This window comes from Calypte anna, chromosome 17 (assembly GCF_003957555.1).
Source record: "Calypte anna isolate BGI_N300 chromosome 17, bCalAnn1_v1.p, whole genome shotgun sequence".
NCBI classification, from domain to species: domain Eukaryota; kingdom Metazoa; phylum Chordata; class Aves; order Apodiformes; family Trochilidae; genus Calypte; species Calypte anna.
In genome coordinates this window covers 1,500,357-1,520,109 of record NC_044262.1, presented here as the reverse complement: position 1 = coordinate 1,520,109, position 19,753 = coordinate 1,500,357, and the positions used below count along the sequence as shown (strand labels likewise).

Here is a 19,753-nt window from a genome sequence, read left to right as displayed (position 1 = left end):
CGCTCCGAACCTCCCGCCCCAGCCTCCCGCTACGGCTCGCCTTCCTCTCCCGGACTCCCCTCTCAGGAGCAGAGCCCTGTCCCGGACTCCCGTCTCGCCAGGGGAAACTCCCACCCCGAATTTCCTGCCCCATCTCCCAATCCCGAACCCCCTCCTCTCCCTGGGACCCCTGCCCCCCACGGGATTCCCCATCCTTTTCTCCTCCCCAGGCTCCGATACCCCCACGGATTTCTGTGCCCGATCCTGGTGCACCCGGGACCCCCGGACAGTCCCAGACCCACAGCACTGCCCACTCCAGGATCGACCCCGACCCCCTGGCCTGCCCCAAACCTCCCCACAGCCCCTGGTTCTGCCCTGCCCCGTGAGCTGGGTGCGGGGGGTGGGCTATACACTCCCCCCAACCCCCTCTTCTCCCCGGGTTTGTGCTGCCAGACCCCGTGGGCAGGCTGGGAGGGGGCTCTGGAACCTCTCTGAATTGTCACTGGTACAGGGGGTGCAGAGCTCACCTGGGTGCTGAGCCCCTGGCTGCAGTGGGGTGCATCTCCTGGGGGTTCCACTCCATCCTCTTTGCACCCAGAGTGCCCTCTTGAGGTCTGGGTATTGCCCTCACTTTGGGAGGCATAATCACACCTTGGTAAACCAGGGTTTTCTCCATAATCACACCAGAATGGGGGTAAACCAGGGCCTTCAGGGGGTGTTCTCCAGATGCCCCATCCCTGGCAGTGTTGAAGGCCAGGTTGGAGCAGCCTGGGCTGGTGGGAGGTGGCAGAGCTTTAAGGTCCCTTCCAACCCAAAGCAGTCTGGGATTCCATGGTCTCTGAACAACACAATTCCCCAGCCCTGGGTGGGAAAGAGTTGCCCGTGACAGGAACACCATCAGGGGGCTGATGCTGGAGAATCCTTATTGGACTTACTCACCTCTTGGTCAGGGATAAGAAGCAGACACTGCCTGGTCCCTTGGCTTCACTCTGTCCCTGCAGACAGAACCATCACAGTTCCAGACGTTAGCTCACAGGGCAAGCAGCCATTTTCCTCCCTTAAATTCACCACATGACTCTGGGATATGACCTTATTTGTCTGCTGAGGGATTCTCTTTATCCATCTGTCTCCCAGCCACCATTAACCTCTCCAAAGGAACTGCAGCCACAGCAACGAGTGGCCAACACCTGCAGGACAGTCCAGCTCCATGGCTGGAAGGCTCCGAGTTTTACTCCTGGACCACATCTCTCACATTCCAGGGCCAGAATGTGGCTGGAAGATCACAGGGCTCCTCAGAGCTGCCACTTTGGCCTTTTTGGATAGAACAAAGGGGTTGCAGAGAGCGACAGGGTGCTGCTTGGTGACTGGATGGGACAAATGCTATCAGCCAGCCCACGGTGTTCCAGCCAAGAGGAAAGCAGGCTGAGCACTGCAGAGGAAAAAGCACCAGAGGTATTTTTACATCAGCCATTTCTAGGCTAGTGCCACAGCCAGCCCACCTCCATGCTCCTTTGCAACGTGAGTTGAAGCAGAATTTTTTTACCTCCCCCCCAACGCAAATCTTCTGGCTGGCATCTCTGAAGTGCAAGTTGCCATGGAAACCATTTTGCCTGTGTCCCACGTTGCCCACATGCACTCGGAAGAAGCTGCGGAAGCAAAATGGCTGTTGTGTAATGCCAGAGGGGCTTGTGTGTCACCCAGCACCCCTCCAGCCATCAGACCCTCTCGGAGAAGCTGCAGACAGTTCCTTGGGGAAGCAATCAAACCATGGAGGTTATGGCACGTTCAGGGAGCCTTCACTGTTGCAGAGCTTTGTGTGGAGCTCCACACCGAGCCTGCTGTGCTCTCACCACAGCCTTGCAGACACATTTTAGCTCTTTTCAGTGTCACTGTCATTCCTCCTCCTCCAAAGATAGAGATGAGGGGTTTGAGGACCTCATATGATGTGGCTCTGTCCACTCAGAGGGGGCCAAGTGCTGTCTTGAGGTGACAAAGGAGCTAATGAGTGCTGTGTCCATACCCACACTGGATTCCTCTGCCTCCCAGGGACATTCACAGCAGGTTGTTTGGGGAGAAAATATTTTGAAGTGGGTTAGAGAGACCCAAACCCCCGTGGGTGTGCTGGCAGAGGAATAATAAAGGCCAGACCTGACCACAGCAGAGCACTGTGTAGAGAAGCTGAGGGGGAAAGGTGGGCTTTGGATTTTTATCTGGCATCCATCTTGCTCACCTTGGAGTGAGAAAGGTCTTTCCTCCTCATTATCTGGAGGTCCCTGTGAGGAGAAAAAGGAATATGTGCTGCTGAGCCCCTCCAGGAGTCTCTGATGATCATACTTGGGAACCAGGATCTTCCCTCTGTGCCTCCCTCCATTCATTTCTTGTCTCCAGATTCTTGTTCCCAAAACCATCACAGAGGCCTGGGCAGTGTCTGCTTCCCTCCGGTGGGCTGTGTTGTCCTGGCACCAGGGCCAGCCCAGATCACAACCTCCCAGAGTCAGGCTCTGCCAGCACAGATGTTGGCACTGCACGACTGCCACTCCTGCTGTGTCCTCAGCTTCTCTGATTGTCAGAAGGCCAAGGGTGCCTGCAGGGTTTTCCTGGGGTGGAAGCTGTGGATTTGGGAGCCACAAGCTGGTCCTTGAGAGGGCTCTGTAGCAAGCAAAGGTCTTTTCTTTTTCTCTTGCTGCCTCCTGGCATAGCATGGCACCATCCTCAGCCAGGAGAACTTAACACTAATCAGTATGTTCATGGTGTGATCCTGCTCCTTATGTCTGGTGCCTTCTGGATGCTGGGGAGATGGACAAGAGCATGGGACTGGTGTGTATGTAGTGTGCCTGAGGATGCTGTAATTCCTCCTGTGGGCAGAATAAGTCAGGGGAGCAGGTCAGGTAAAGGGAGAAGCAAATGCTGATGGTTCAGAAGGAAACCCTGGTGGTTGGGATTCCAGGGATCCCTGCAGGTTGCCAAACCCCTTGGGGACACAGGGACACTGCCCGGCTCTGCTGGGTGCCACTGCCTGTGACACCGGGGCCACAGCCCTCACCCCTCTGGGGTATCACCTAACACCCATCAGTGACCCTACAGACCCCACAGCCCTGGTATCAGCTGCTGCACCCCCAGCTCTGCCCATCCCTCCCCTCGTTTTTTGCCTCCTCCCCGCAGCCCCGGGCGGGACGCGGCTCTGGCAGCTGCCGGGTGCCACCTCGTGGTACCAAACTCTCTCCAGAGAAACCCCATTGCTGCTGGAACGGCAGCAAAACCTCCAGCACCAGCTTCCCGAAGGACAATTTGAAGAGGGGGATGGCTGCAGCCTTGGGTGACAGCGCTGCTGGGTCCGGTCAGGAGGGGCTGAGTCCCACCCGACCTCCCCTCACATAGGGAGGGGATTTTACAACCTCACAACCTCCTGCAGGACATCGCCTTTCACACTCAGGACAGCCCATCCAAGCCTACGTGGTCACCACTGAACATCCTCACCTTGGGGCTCACCTTAGGGACAGCCTCTGGGCTCCCCTCGATCACCTTGGGGACCATCAGTTCGGGACTCACCTCACCAGGAGGGGTACAAAGGGGGCAATGGCACTGAACACCCATTTCACAGCTGGCAGCCTCAAGAAGAGGGACCAGGCACCCACATCTTGGATGCTGGAAAAGGTGAACATCTCCCAAATGGTCAGAAAGCACCTGCAGACAGGACAGAGCCCTGTGTGTCCTCATTAAAAGCCACTTCATGAAGGAGAAGTTGTCTTCATACCAGCTCACCCCTGTTCCCACTCCCCTACTTCACACAGCACCCAAATCTTCCCACTGGGTTCTCTCTGCTGCTGCAGGGCCCATCTCTGGGCTAGGTGACAACTGGGGCTTGAGGCCAGTTAAACAATCACCTCCCACCTTCCACAGTCCTACAGCCAACTCCTGGGGTCAGCAAGGATTTAAAAAATTAATAAAAAATAAAAATAAAGACTTTTCACTCTGAGTCGTCCCATTGCACCCTCCTGGGTGGCTCTGGGGAGCTGTGGGGTTTCAGAAATGATTCTGTGCTCTGCCTGGGTAGCTCACAGCACATCACTGTTCAGATCTGGCACATTGGCATCACTGAACAGGCTCTCAATGGCAATTTTATTTTCTCCTTTTAAGGCTTGAAGGCAACAGTTGGTCTCAATCCAGGAAAACTCCTCACATACACCTACCACTGAGATGTTCTTTGCGTTGATTGAGTAGGAAGAACATCTTAAAGGTCACAAGGAACAACTTCTTGATCCTGCTGCACTGATTAGTTTAAATCACCCATTTTAAACGGGGCTGAAACCAGGGAACAGCCTCACCTGCACTTCTGCTTCTGAGTTATTTTCCCTCTGAACTCACCCGGCTCTGGTGGAGTCCCCATCCCTGGAGATGTGGTGCTGAGGGACATGGGGTAGTTGTGAGTTAATGGTTGGACCTGATGATCTCAAAGATCTTTTCCAGCCAGAACAATTCTCTAATTCTGTCTGCACTGGGGCAGATGAAACCCTCTTCAAAATGCAAGGAGATGCATCCCACCCAAAGCACCAGATTTTCTCAATCAGAAGCCGCAGCAAAGGTTTCCTCCTGCTCCCTCTGATCTTTACTGACAGGAAGAGAAAGAGAACTTCTATTATTTCACCTCCCACACGACAGAACAAGGCTGAGCAATACAGCAGAACTCTCCTCTGTGCTGCTCAGTAAATTAGAAAAAAAGAAAAAAAAGCAAAGAAGGCAAAACCCTTCCAACCCAGTAGAAGCTGCACTGTCTGACAGCTGGGTAAATACAAATGCCAAACTTCATGTCACTGGAAAGAGCACAGACCTGGTCCTAAGGCAAAACCTGATACAGAGGATGACTTGAAGTCCAGAGGCAGAGATGGCTTTTAACCTCTTCACGTCTATAGCCAAAATTTCTCCTTATAACTCAAGGAAACTTGAGGAGGATCCATTGATGCAGCAATTTACTCATTTGAGCAGAAAGAAGGCTGCAGAGCAGTAGCCATGCTCCTGCCCTCAAGATTTACACCAAGCACCCAACTGAAATAAAACTGATCTAAACAAACTCCTCCGTCACCCTCAGATGTTGTTCTCCTTCTTCAGCAAGCTGAAAGCTGGCAAGGGCCACCAGAGAGTCTGTGCCATGTGGATATCACCCAGGAAGATGAAGATGATGAAGATGATGATCTCTGAGCCACAGTCAGGATGAGGTGACTCTTAGTGCCAACATCAGCCTTGGAGCTGCCACTTTGAATCCTTTCTTTCCTTCCCAGTGTTGGATTTTGCAAGGGGCCAAACCTGGCAGTCCTGGGGGGTGGAGGGGCTGCTAAGTTCAAGGTGGGGATGCCCAAAAAAGGAGGAAATTGCCACCAAGGAGAGGGTGATGGGGCATTTGGTCAACAGTCCTCCAGGTTGGGAGCCCTGGCTCTTGGTGGGGAACATCAGCTCCTCGGTTCTCTCTGATAATCCACTTCTGGGACATCTACTTAAACCATCCAAGGACATCTCATCCCAGTTAACCCAGTCAGGGACATCTCCTCTCAGTTAACTGGGCCCTGCCTGTGCCCAGTGTCACCACTGCTGCTGGCAGAGCTCAGAGCTGTGGTCACCTCCCTGTGCCACTCACCAAGCACTGAGCATGTGTTCCCTTTGTGGGCTTCTCCAGCCAAGAGCAGCTGCTCTCTGTAGTTGGAGGGAATCTTTTAATTTGCTTTGACTTACAGCTGATGTAATTAAACCAAAAGATTCTCTAAGAACCACTGCACTCGGTGGCAGGAGGCTTTTCAACTCAGCCAGCACCAAAATGGCAACGTGCTGTTATTCTGCTGTTCATCCCCCCAGTCACCAGCCCACGCTGACAAATGTGCCACGGAGAACAAAATGGGTTTTGTCTTCAGCTCCTCTCACTGGAAATGAGTCTGGAAAAGGAGAAGTGCTCCGTGGCACCTCAGGAAAGGGATGGTGGCCCTGGTCCCTGGAGGAACCTGGGGCAGCCACAGGGGAGGCTCCTCTGGAGCAGTGATGGGAGGCAGCAGCAGAAGTCTTCAAAATGAGCAGTCCCCTGGGAGACTTTTATATAATTGCCAGTGAGCAGAAGGTTTCTATTCATAAAAAACAGAGAAAAAAATGCTGAAATGCTCAGCTTGCCTGATAAGCATCATTACTTCATTCTAGCACCTTTTGGAGGCATTCAGCCTATTCCTGGGTTGCAAATTCAGAACAAGAGCAAAACAACTGAAGAGACAAAAACTCTGACAAGGACGAGATCCTGGTGTTAAATAGGGAGTGATCACAAAGTGAATGCTGATTCTCTCTCAGTTCTTGGTAGCACAGTTAGCAACCAGCAGGAGAAATCAGATGTTAAAATAACCTTACAAAGAGTTTGCACCCAAACAAACAATAAATATGGAGCAGTAAATAAAGAAACCAGAAGGCCCAGCAGTACCTGCCCTGCTTCAGAGAACCAAGGGTGGGAGCATTCCCAATTCCTCTGGTGGAACAGTTCCAGTTCTCCAGTAGGAAGAGGCAGGAGGCTGAGCTGGAATGGGCTCCTGGACCATGGGCAGGGAGGGGATGGACACCCCAGGAGAGGCTGCTCAGAGCCACCAGGATGCTCTTGGGTCCTTGAAAGGCCAGGGAATAAATTCACAGCAAATTTCCTAATTCTCAAGCAGAGTTGTTTTTTTCTTTCATAGAAAAGGATAAAAGGTCAAAGAAAAAGAGACTTGAAGAGCAGTGGACAACATACCTTGGATTTTCTAGGGGCAGGTCTGCTCTCCTGCCCCTCCAAACCCAGCTCTCTGCACTGAGACAATTCCCTGCTCCTTTCTGCTTCACTTGGAGATGGGGCTGAGGGCTCCAGGCAGCACCAGCAGCTGCATCCCTGCTCACCAGGGAAACCTGAGGACACTGAGCCCTCTGAGACACTGGGAAGCCCACCAAGACTGATGGAGCCTCCAGGCAGAGGTTTCTGTGCCCTTTTCTGTCTGAGTCACCATTACAAACACCTGTGGTGGGAAGGGCTGAGCCTGCTCAGTGCCTCTCAAAGCCCAAATGCCTCTTTGGTCCTGGGCAAGCTCAGGGGTGGATCTGCTGATCCAGGTGGAAATCTTTGAGCTGAATGTGTCCTGGTGGTGAGAAGACAAATGCTGCATCACAATAAACCAACAGCCCCACCTGGACCTGATTCACCTTCTGGTACCTCTGCTCAGCTCAGTGGGGAGAGGTGCAGGTTCCCTGAGCTGGCAAAGAGGGGTGAGACACAGGATGCTCCAGAAAACGCTCCAGGGAGCTGTGGGTGCAGGGAGCAGCATGTGGATGGCATTTCACAGCTGCTGGGATCCATCAGAGAGATGGCTGTGGGGAATTTGGTGACTTTAATGGATTTTCTCCCTCTTCACAAAGCATGGGCACCGGGTGATGTCCCCTTCAGGTGCTTGAAAAATAGAAAACCCCAGAGACTTGTTTTTTTTTTTTTCCTAAAGGTCGTTTTATTGTAAAACCATAAATACAACACTGACATGAAAATCCTCAAGCAACGGATGCTTTCTTACAGTTACAGTTTGTCTTCTGCCTTGGCATCAACTCTGAAAAGAATGTTGCAGAAACATGTCTCTAAGATACCTCTCCAAATAGCCGAGCCCTGGCCTGGAGTGCTTGGCTGGTTTGGAAGCTAAGTGGAACTATTCCTCCTCTCCTGTGGAATATTTCCATTCAGACAGCAACAGACTTGTAAAAACAGCAACATTTAAACACCTTGGTTTTTTTGTTTTTTTGTTTTTTTTTCTCTTTAATAATCCTTTTCATTTGACGTCAGTCTAAGTTTCAAACAGCAATTAATTTCTTTAGCTGTAAAAAAACAAAAACAAAAACAAAACAAAAATCCTAAAAAGAAAAAAAAAAATAAAAACCAAACCAAACCCAAAATCAGAAGAACTTGAGTTGGCCTCAAGCGCTCATCTATCACAATGAAAACCAGCAACTCAACCCTGTGCAATATTGCTCTCTAGTGAGTCATTCGATCCACACCAACAATACATGAGACTTCAAACAGGTTTTGTTTTGTTTATTAACACAGCAAGTGTGACATTAGATAACCTTTTAAATACAGTACATGGTACAGTGCAGGGCCAGCTGCCCCCACTTTTCCTCATTATGAAGACAAAGCCAGCGGTGGCGGTTTATAAAAATATTGTGTTGCTACAAAAGTATAAATTAATGCTACCGGTATTAAGAAATATTAAACACATAAAACTTATAAGGATTAAGAAAAATATTCATTAATACCTGTAGAAAACTCTGGCCTAAAAAAGATATTTTTTGTATATTTTTTTTTTGTATATTTTTTTTTTTTTGTATTTTTTTAAGATGACATGAGATCCTTGCACTCGCAGGTAGAGACACACACAGGTGCATCTGTGGTATTGCCTAGAACATCTGCATCTACAGAAAGGAAGGAAATGCACACGTGTTACCCAGGGGAAGGGAAGGAGGGAAAGGAGACCATTAATTGTTTGCTTGATGAAACAAGAACTCAGCTCCCAGCAGGAGGTTTCAAAAAAAAAAAACAAAACCAACAAAACCCAAAGGTACCAACAAGGACCAGCTTCTCTTCTCAGAGTGACTGCAAACAAGGATTTCCTGATGGTTTGGTTTGTCACCAGGACACTTTCTAGCCACAAGGTGGACCAGAATCCTCAGGGTTTGGACAATGTGTGTTCCTCCTGTCCTGACAGCCTTGGCTAGGCACCTGTCACAATGGTTCAGTTCATCCCTTCTCAGTTTTCCTTTTAAATAATTAAAAAAAATAATAATAAAAAAAAATTAAAGTCCCAGTAAGTTTAAAGGGACCATGGAAAACAGCTCCTAATACTGTGGCTCCTTCCAGAATACAAACATGCTTCTCTCCTTGAGTGGAAAGGTCCTTCTGCACAGGTAGCAAGAAAAAACAAATAAATTATTCCCCCCTCCCCACTCCCCCCCAGCCCAAGGGGATAAAAACACCCTGTCCTGTCCACATAACAGTGCAGAGACCACCAGAAGAACCCCCAGATGACTGAGAACAAGCACTCAAGGCTGCTGAGGCTGGAAGTGTCTTGTTAAGGAACTTTGGTTGTAAAAAAGCAAGGGGCTGAGGTGCCCGTGCTCAGCAGCTCCACTGCACAACACTCCCCCTGCTAAGGCCGTGCTGTCCCCTGGGTCCCTCTGCCACTGAGGCACCCACGGGGGCAGGGAAGAAAATCCTTTCTGCCAGTGGTTGATGCTGGGGGTCAATGAGCCACTTATGGGACCCATTTGAGAAGTTAAGTCTAAAAAAGTCACTCAGCTGCCTCATTAAATCCTAAGGGCTCTGCTGGATGCACCATCGCCTCGTGTGAGCAGAACTCCTCTGTCGAGGTGAAAAACAAAGGACTTTCATGGGAGTAGTAAAAAAACCCAACTAGCCAGCCAAACAGAACCCAAAATTAAACATAAAACACCCCAGACATTCAACACATAAAATTAAATTTCAGGGCAATACACTCTCATTGGTTTACCATTTCTGGCCTAGCAAACTACCCCTCAGTACTGAGGCATCCACGTGGAGCTGTGCTGGGCTTTACCTCGCTCTATTTTTATTATTTTTCTGTTCAGTGACATTTCCAGAGGCCCCAGGAAGATGACAGATAACCCAGATAACCCATGGCATGGGGACAGGTCCCACGCGTGGTGAGAAGGGAGTTCTTATTGCTTCAGGGTGACATCTTCAGAAGGGTGTGACACAGAACTTGAGTGTCAGCCAGTGGGCATTCCCAACAGATCCCACGGATTCTGGTGATGCTGTAGCACACCAGGAAAATGCACAGCAGGAGCAGCAAAACAGTTCAGGTTCTCCCCCACACTGATTCCTTCACCCTGGCAGCACAGAGGTTGACATGAGGTGCTCCTCAATTGGTGTTATGTCCTCTGCCCCTTCTGCCAGTCAGTCCCCTGCCTCCTTCAGACACCTGATTAATGTATAAACTGGAGTCTTGGGAAGGCTTTGGTGTGGGTAGTGAGTGGCAGGATGCAGAAGAAGATCTGTGAAGCCTCTTGGACCTATAGGGCAGGACTGGACTCAACACCCAGGCAGCAGTTTCCCACCTCTACACCCAAACTCTGCTCTGGGCAGGGTCCAAAGCAGCTTTGAGCCTTACAGAGTGTGCTCCAGGGAGCTGTGCAGCCTGCTTTGAAACAAAAGGGCTCAAAAAAGTTTTCCATAACAGACTCCCCCCCAGATTTCACCCCTCTGAGATTTCCCAGAACCTGCCTTTTTGGTAATTTTTATCCCATTACTTTTCATTACTGTCTCAGTAACAACTTGTCCCCTGCTGCATCTGCTCCCCCTGAATGCTCCCAGGAGCTCCTCTCCACCTCCTTCAGCCATAGAAATGCAATTAAAGAGACCCAGGTCTCTCCTCAGTACCAAGCTCTACAATCCCTTGCCTTTCCAGACCTTGTTGGTTTTTCTCTGCCTGTCTTTTCATTTCTCACTAGCTTGGTGCTGCACCCATAGCATTCTCCCAGACATGATATCTCAGTCACCCTGCACCAAAACCTCCTGGCCCAGAGACCCAGAGGGACCCAGAGAATGGAAATGGTCCCTCAGATGGGGCAGGGCTGGGCAGACTCACCCACAAGCCAGACACACACAGTTCCTTCTTCTCACACTGAACCTTCTGTGTTATTGCCAGCAGTTGGGAGAATAATCAACCAACTGACCTGAGACAGCTCACTGACTACTGTGTTAACTCAGAGACCACAATTCCGAGCTCAAACCATTTTCAGAAGTGCCTTCCTCTATTTTCAGTCATTCCCAAGCTTTGAGATCATCTGTCACAACTTTTGTTTGTAAAATTCATGTAAGGGTCATGACTCCCTGAGCTGCTTCTGGATGTATTCTCTGGTCAGCAGGGGAGAACACCCAGCAAGCACAGTTAAACCAGTGCAGGTGGTTCACATGGGTGCTTAAACCAATTTACTTCTGAGTTAAACTGGTTTAGCCAGCAATTAACAGACAATTGAACCAGACAAAACCTGAGCCCACAGTTGGCTTTCACAGGAAGTTTTTCAGATAGCACTCGTTCCAACACAACCAACGTGGTTTCCTTAAAACAGACGTAATACAGCTTTGACAGAGAGAAAAGTCTGCTCCCAACTGACAACAACCCAGGAGCGAGACACCAAACACACCTTGCAAGGCAGAGCACAACCACTGCCCACAGCTAGAGACATGGGGAGAAGTGACACAGGGGACAAATCTCTGCTCCCTGTGCTCCCTGGCTGCCCAACCCACACAGAACCAACCTTCTGTTCTGAAGAGCTCTGCCTTCCTAGCCCACTTTCTCAGTTTTCTGGTAATAAGAATCTTCAGAGAGCACTGGAAGGCCCTTCTGTTCTACAGCTCATCTTCTGCTGGTGCTTGCTCCCCACCTGAAGATCACAACTCTTCCCAAACTGTGAGATCAGAGGGAGGAGCCTGCAAGGTCAGGCACAAAGCAGCAGAAACAACTGAAATACCTGGAGGACACATACAGCATTTCTGTATCCCAACACATTTCTCAAGTGCAAGTAAAGGAAACGAGCAAGCAGAAGCCAAATTCCCACCAGGACCTACCAAAGCAAGATCCCTGTTCTGAGGACTTCTCCCAGCTCAAAGAGAGCTGGAACTCATGAGAGCTCTGGCCAAATTGAGAGAGTTCCTCCTCTCCAGTTGTCCAACACAAGATGATGCTCCTTAACACCACAAGTGCTGCTCGATGCCACACTGAATAGAACCATAGAAAAGTTTGAGTTGGAGTAATCTGGAAAATTAAAGCTTCCAAAATTCAGACCTATGCTCCCTAGAATGCAAATCCAAGTCTTGAAGAGGGAAGAATAAAGAGGAGCCAAAGCTTGGCATTTAGGGTAAATCTGTGTGCTCCAGATGTGCTTCTTTCTTTTGAAAGAAGGATTAAGTACCTCAGACAACACCAGCTTGTGAGCAGACACAGCACAAATAGCTCCTCTGAGCAGAACACCCTGTGACCATGTTTAAGTCTCATGAAAAGCTGCAGCTTCTTCCACTGACCCACTGGAGGAGGAGGATGCCCCATCAGCTCCTCTTTTCAACAGCTTTCCAGATTGCTCCACCTCAGGGCTTTAGGTTTTATTTTGCTTTTTCAGCTAAGTTGAGGTTTTACATCTTTGGGACAACTTCACCTACCATACAGTGTTGTTTAACATCCATCATTAGCAGGACTCTAACCAAAGTCACCCTGGAGGGGACGGTTCCTGGGATGGGGAGAAGGTCATGACAATCCCTCTCTTCAGCTGGCACAGCAAGAAAGCTCCAGATCTGATGCCAAAACCACACAGTAAGAAGGGGAAGGGGACACAGGCTGGGAGTAAAGAGGGGATTGTGGTCTTCTGTTTGCATGCCCTGCTTGTGCAGCCAGAGTCCAGCTCATTCTATGCAAACTGGCTGCACAAAATATCCATAATTTTACCTTATTCTCAGATCCAGAGCTTTCAGCCTGTGCTAAATCTCTTCATTCCAACCCCTCCTCCTCTTTATGTTTTGCAGACAGACAGCACAATGAGCTCGAGCTGGAAAATCCCCCAGAAATTATCAACCTGTGCCCTAGCAAAGCCTGGGAGCTTTCTTTTGGAGCTTTCTTTTCCAAGGCCTGCAGGGGGGCTGCACATTCACCTGAGCATCAAAGGGGCTGTGAGCAGCTCTCAGGGGCTCAAGTGAAGCAAGGGCAAAGGTGGAACATGCTACTTGGAGAAAGAACTACAAATCCTGCCCCCAGTTGTGCCCATCAGCTGCTCATCTTGCTTTGGACTCATCCTCCAGCCACATCTTGCTGCAGGATCCCTTGTGCTTTTCAGGGGGAACAGCAGCACAGCACAAGTGCTTTGCAGTTGGTACACATCTCACTTGGGTTTTTTGTTTGTAGACTCAGTCATTCCTTGTTACAGGTTTTCTCCTGCACTGCAAGTGCAAACAGACCCGTTGCCATGGGCACAAGTGGTGGCTGGCAGGCAGGATTTGTACCAGAGGAAACAAAACCAACAAGAAGAAAAGTTGGCCCCACAACCAACACCTCCGTTTGCAAAAGCCACTGCCAGAGAAATCAGACCTCCACCTGCCTCTGCCTTGGCAGCTCTCTGCAAGTGCTGGCACTGGGGCTGCAGACTGTGCCTTTTAAGGTAGCCATAAGCAAAAATGACATTTAGGAGACAACTGATTTTGCCCTGATGCCAGTAAAAGTCCTGAGAGGTCAACCCAAACTCAAGCTAACAGCAGGTTCTGCTTCCAAGCTGAGAAAACAGCTGGGTGCAAAGAGCTGCCCACAGCACCCCTGCCCTGGGACAGGTCTCTCTCATGCAAACCCTGCCCATGGCTGAGCCCATGGCAGTGAAGGGGCCAGGGAGTGCTTGCCAGGGTCAAGGCATCTGCAAACAAAAGCCTGAGGGACTGTCTCAGGACTTGCAACTTCTATTACAACCAGGGATGGGCAGGAGGGATCTTGGTTTAACATCTGTTCCCAGCAGCTCTGCAGAGGGTTCCAGGCTCACCCCACATCTTCAGCAATCAGAAACCATCCCTGTGCTGCCCAAAGGGCTTCAGCCTCCTGCCTGGAGCAGAGCCACTCCACCCCCTGAAGCCTCCAAGGTGGCTCTGCACATCTGGAAGCAGGAGAGACTCCAAAAGTAAGAATTTGCTTCAATTTGCCTCTGGGCTACAAGTCCCAGTGATGAAAAATTAAGTTTGGCACCAGGAGTCAGGAACTGAGCAAGAGGCACCAAACTTGAGAGCCTGCAGAGATCCTGTTCAGCAGCCACAGACTGTGTCTAGGGGCACTGGACACAGCAGAGCACTGGCCTGGTGGAAACCAGAGTGACTGAGATGTTTCTGATGATCTCTAATTGCATTTGGGGTGAGCCAGTAAGTGTGAACGTTTAAAGGCCCGTGGACTTCCTAGCCAGAATGATTCAGCAACATAAGAAGTAGTGTAATGCACTGTAGGTATTAAAAAGACATTCGTGTTACTAGAGGAAACCATTCCAAATAAAATGGGAAGATATTCTTTGCACTCATTCAGGAGCACTTACATTCAGAAGGATCTTTGAGTCCATGCACTTCTCTAAGCTTCCTTCAAACCCCACTTTTGACAAAACTGATTGATGATCTTTGTTCCCATGAAAAATCATACACCTTGGTTTGTCCTTGGCCTTCTGAGGGTCGCTTTGAGTGTGGTAATGAGAAACTGCTTTAGAAAAATGTTTGGGTCCAAGGGTTCTCAGTGGCAGTGGGCAGACTCCAGCAGGCTTGCTGCTGGCCCACAGACACCTCTGCTGCCACTACTTGCTGGCTTTTCCTGGGTTTTTTTTGCTTTTCCTGGGTTTTTTAGCTTTTCCATCTAAGCAACTGCCATGGTTTGCAGAAGGATGTTATTTAACCATGGATGGGTTACACCAGAACAAGTTTGAGAACCCCTGATGTACAAAGCTCATGGGGAAGGTAATTAACACTGGGAATTCACAAAGTTTTGCTGTAAAAAAATAAATCCCAAGAAATGTAGCAATTACAGACATTTTCTGCCATGAGCCACTTCTCCTAGTTTTAAATCAAACTTATTATCACTAGATAGCATATTAAACTCAAAACTGGGAGTGGAGACAGAAGAACAGCTTCTTTTTTTTTTTTTTTTTTTTTTTTTTTTTTGGAAAAAACGTATCTGAAAAAGTTAAAAAAAAAATAATAAAAAAAAACCTTAAAGTCTCCCTTCCTGATTTCTAAAGGTGTTGCTAAAACACAGCTGCCCTGATAACATGCACTGTCTGTCAAGGAGGCTGCAGACAAATGCCCTCAAGGTGTACAGTTATTCAAAGGAGCAAAGTCCAGTGCAGAACTGGTGTGTTCAATGTAGTCTGATTATCCATGGCAAGATGGCCCAGGGGACAAGAGGAAAGGCGGGGTGGAGGAGAAACAAAAGAAACTTCAAGTCACTTTAGATCTCAGCTGCCTGAAGACTTTAGAACATCAGCCTCCCATTGGTCTGCCCACTTGAAAACATTAGAAAGTCTGTCAAGTCCACACACCAGCTACAGAAAGGAGCACGGGCCTGGCAGAGGGCTGTCTGTCTCTCTCACGTGCTCAGCTTTCCTTTCAAACTTAATTTTATATATATTTATATTTTTATATATATATAAAAAAGCACTTGGTTTCCAGGGGCATTCATAATGAGGTCCACAGTGTTTAGAACTTAAAATTCTTTTTTTTCTTTGTTTGGAACAGTGTTTTAAAGTTTTCTTTTTAATTAAAAGACAGTCTTAAAGCATGTTGGACTTCAAAAACATGAGTTTGTTCATGTCTTCTGGACTGAGTAGCCGTCTCCTTTTGATTAAGAGAGCCTGCTCACACATATTTACACATTCACTTCTGGCACCAACAGCAGGCACTGCTAGGAGCCAAAAGGCTAGCTTGGCTAGTTTTGTATGCTTTTGGGTAACACACGACCAGTACTGAAACAGGTCAGGGGTGGCCTGGAAGAGAGGTTCTTGCAAATAATCATAGACTTCATTTTTCCCGAACCAATCTTCTTCCTGAGCTGCTGTGGCTTCCCCTGCCGCCCGAGGCTTCTTGGTTGAAGGTTCAAATTCTGTTTCTTCTGCCCAGGACTCTTTCACTTCGTTGATCAACTCGCAGACCTTGCCGATGATCTCTTCGTGCTGGTATGGCGGGACGGGCCGCAGCTTCTGCTGAGGGTCTAAGATCATGGCTACCTTGTGTGCCGAGTGGACTTTGAAATTCTCCTTCAGCGCCTCCAGGAAGAGGTGGCAGAGCTTGCTGACCACACCAGCATCGTTGGCTTTGGAAGTGAAGAGTTTCTCCAGTTTGACGTAGGTGGGCAGTACCAGCTGCAGGGTGGGCCGGCTCTCGTTGCTCAGCTCGATCACCGCCTGCTTCACCGGAGCCAAAATGGCTGCCAGGTTGCTGAGCAGGTGTTTGTTCAGGTTTTGGATGAGGTTCATCTTCTTGGCCCTGCTGTAGAACTCGCAGATCTGCTCGTAGCGCTCGTGGACGAGCAGGAGGGAGTCGGTGACCGAGTTCCAGCAGGGCGGGGGAGAGGTCTCTTCCAGGGAGCCGAAAGTCTCCTTTGAGAGGCCCGTGGAGCCTGCCAGATCTTCACAGACATTCAGGAGCTCGATCACCTCGTGCATATTGCGAGCCTGCAGCGTTCGCTTGTTCAGCACGCTCTGCACCATCGAGTTCAAGGCACAGGCTGAACACCGCAGGCACATCCCCGCCTTGGAGAAGGCCGAGGAGTTGACTTTGCAGTCCGTGACGTAAACCGTCCTGATCTCCGACATCACGAACTCCGAGAGCACGTTCTGCACCCAGTGGTGGATGAAGTCACCGTTATCCCGAATGTCTACGCCCTTAATTCCCAGGACGTAGCTCTTGATGTGGTTGCCCTCCACCTGGTAAGCTGTCAGGATGTAGCAGGAATCGGGGCCGACGCTCTGGGAGTGGCAGGTGACGCCGATGCCCAGGCAGGCGTTGCTGCCCAGGGCGCAGGTGACTTTCACCTTCACCTGGTTGTACATCCGTGGCAAATGCTTCAGGGCCAGAGTGTTGAAGTTGCCGAGGATCTCGGTGACAGAGAAGGCACCATAACGAGCTCCACTATCCACCAAGGTCTGGGCCAGCTTGATGAACTCCTTCCCGCTCACCACGCTGAGAGCCCCCAGGTCGGTGCACATCACCCTGAGGAGCCGCTCGGCGATGTTCTGCCGCTCCTTCTCCGGGATGGAGCTGTTCCCCACCGACCCGCTGGCTGATGCTGCAGTGAAACAGGAGGAGGGAGACAAAGCACAGGATGAGAATCACTCCTCTGCCACGGGAGAGGGGAGGAAGGCAACAAAACAATTCTGAGAGAGACTCGCAATGGTGGAACATACCCAAATGATGGCAGGGACATCTGCACCCCCGGATTCGACCTCCAGGGACAGGACTTGCTCTTGCTCAAAGCAGCAAGGAGCAGATCTGTATGGTTTCCCTGGAGTGGGGACTGAGACAGAGCACACACTTCCTATTCACAACGCCAAGCCTTAAGCAATGGCTCTTCTTGACTGAGGAACTACAGGGAGAAGTTATTCTCCATGTCTATGGGCTGGTGGTCATGACTGGAAAGCTGGACATCTCTCCATTTCTGTGATCTGAACCCTTTCTTTGAGACAATTATTTTAAGAGGCGCTGCTTCCTCCACCACCCCAAACAGCTGAAGCCTGTGTCTTCATTTCTTCCTCTGAACTCCAGCAACCCTGCTTTTTGTGCCTGATTTTGGGCTATGTGACTGTCATTTCTGGCCATACAGTAAGACAAAAGTGTGTTTCTGTATCACCCTTCCCCCAGGCTGCTCAGCTCAAGTGCTTGGGAACTGATTTCCCACAGGGCTGTATTTCATCTTTTCCTGTGCTGAAGCAGAATTCAGAGGTGAGTTGGGGATACAGATGCTGGCTGCCTGCCAGTGCAGAGACTGACAGATTATGCCTACGTCACACCATGACAACTGGATTCATTTTTTAACCTCCTGGCAGGAAACCTGACCTTGGATCAGAAGTTTACTTTTCCCAGGAGTTCCCAAAGACTTCTTCCTAACAAAACTTTCCTGCTGCCTCCTTGAGTTCCCAGCACTTTTTGCATGAGTGGCTTTAAAATAGGAATGAGTGCTCTGCTCTGCAGGCCAGTACATGAATTAGGGATGAAATCAGGTGCAGTCAGGTGAGGACAAGGGCCTTGTGCAGTGCTGCACCCTCTCTGAGAGTCACTTGTTGAAAGCAGAGAGGTGAGAATGGGATGGAAGGGCAAACACTGCTACGTACTGTTGTTGGCATTGTTTCTTTGGAGCTGTGGTTTCCACTTCTCTTCAACAACAGCTAGAGGTGATCTGGGCTGGCTAGAGGCAATATTGTTCTCGTTGTCAGCTGTGGGGCAAGTAGACAGGGAGGTGTTAGAAGCACAAGATAAAAATCCTTAAAGCACAAAGAAGGGGAAACAATTCCCATCTGCTCAGCATTTACTTACAGCTCCCTTAACTCAGGTGGCTGCAGGCCACTCCATTTTCTGTAGCTCTAAGAAGTTTTCAGTGAGACCACAGAATGGGTTGGAAAAGGCCCTAAAGATCATGTAGTTCCAACCCCCCTGCATGGGCAGTGACACCTTCCACTAGACCAGGTTTCCTTAAAAACTGTCTTTGTCTTTGCAACCTATCACCTCCCAAAACGTGGCTGAAATGGGACAATAGACTTTTCTGTGCATCAGTGACACTGGTGCACACCTTGAGAAGTGTCTCCTGATCAACTGATGTTGCACACCAGGAAGAAGAGCTGCTCCTTGTACTGCTGACTTGTGCTGCTTGCTTTGGAAATGAAAGCAGGTTTAACAGTATTTATCCTTCTTTTGCTTTCCTGCCTCTTTCTGCACCACAGGTGTGAAAGGTGTCTCTATACTGTGCAGTATTTTGGTTTTTTCAGGCTCTGCTCAACTCCTCTGTATCTAAGGATCTTCCTACAATCTCTCAATCTGCTTTCATCCCACTGCAGAGGGACTTCTCTGCCCCAGTCTTCTCTGGGGCTGCTCCCTGCTGCCCGAGACTGGAAACAGAAAGAGTAAAATCCAAGTTTCTGAAGTGTAACCAATGCCTGTCCCTCCCTATGGCTGCAAAGCTACCAGCTGCTCAGGGCTCTTTGTGTTCATGCTCATGTAATTGGGCTGAACACTTTGGCTGCCAGTGTGATGGGACTGCTGAAGGAAATGCAGTCAAGCTCAGTTAATTCTGTATCATACCCATGCTCTTTCCCCTCACGTGCCCCAAGAACTTCTCCCGACCCTCTGAAGAGGATTTTCCAATTCCTAGAATGCTGTAAAGCTGAGCTCTGAAATAGGCTGTAAAGCAACAGTGAAGTGCACAAGGAAGAGAGGTGGAAGAGGAGGGGAAAGATGGAGAAACTGATGAGCAGGCTGAAGAGAAAGATGGAATTAAAAACAAAGACAACAAAACAAGTCCTTTACTCATCCCAGCCGGACTCATCTCACCTCACTGGGACATCTCTGATAGCCACACCTTGTTTTGAAGTGGCCCCTGGGGGCTCTTTTTACAGTCAATGGTGCAAAACAGGCTTAAGAAGTGAGATTCTGTCACCCAGGCAGAACCAGACACCTCTTGTCCTGTAAGATCCATCCTGCTCTGAACTCACCAGGACTCAATGACTTCTTCTCCAGTGAGAGCCCAAGCTGACCTGCTCAGGTGTCAATATCTACAGCCCAGGCATGCACAGAAATGAACCCTAACCCTGTGCTCCAGACAGCAGAGCACAAATGAGAGGAATGCCTTATTAAGGCCCATGCAGACACTTTGCTCTCCAGCCCAGGCTGAGCTGGTGCTGGGCAGAGGTGTGGGCTGCCCACCAGGACAGACAGAAAGGTGAAGTTGTTCTCCCTGCACAGCAATGACCTGGGAGAGGAGGGAGTCCAGCAAGGATCTAAAGACAAGCAGTGATGTGAGGGAACTCCAGTGCCCTCTTCTTTATCAGCCAAGTCCTCTCAAGTTGGAGCAGTTCTGCATGGTAACTGCTGGGGCTTTCACAAACCTTGCTGATGAACAGCCACAGACTGCAGAGTTGTCATGAGGTCTGGACACTGCACTGGTCACAGCCTGGATCAACACCTAAGAGCAATCCAGGATCTGACTGAAGCAAA

At 49.6% G+C, this 19,753-nt stretch overlaps 1 protein-coding gene across 8 annotated transcripts in view; it reads right to left on the bottom strand.

Annotated features, from left to right (window-relative positions):
- Window positions 1-8,033: 8,033 nt before the first annotated feature.
- Window positions 8,034-19,753, bottom strand: part of ZNF618 (zinc finger protein 618) — a 122,974-nt gene continuing 111,254 nt past the window's right edge. For all 8 annotated transcript variants that reach the window (XM_030461113.1, XM_030461117.1, XM_030461120.1 and 5 more), the window contains 2 exons: window positions 17,878-17,979; window positions 8,034-16,835 (listed from right to left, as the gene is read on the bottom strand). In XM_030461113.1, coding sequence (XP_030316973.1) covers window positions 15,322-16,835; window positions 17,878-17,979 — 1,616 coding nt within the window. In that variant the 3' untranslated portion in view covers window positions 8,034-15,321. The remainder of the gene's footprint in view (window positions 16,836-17,877; window positions 17,980-19,753) is intronic.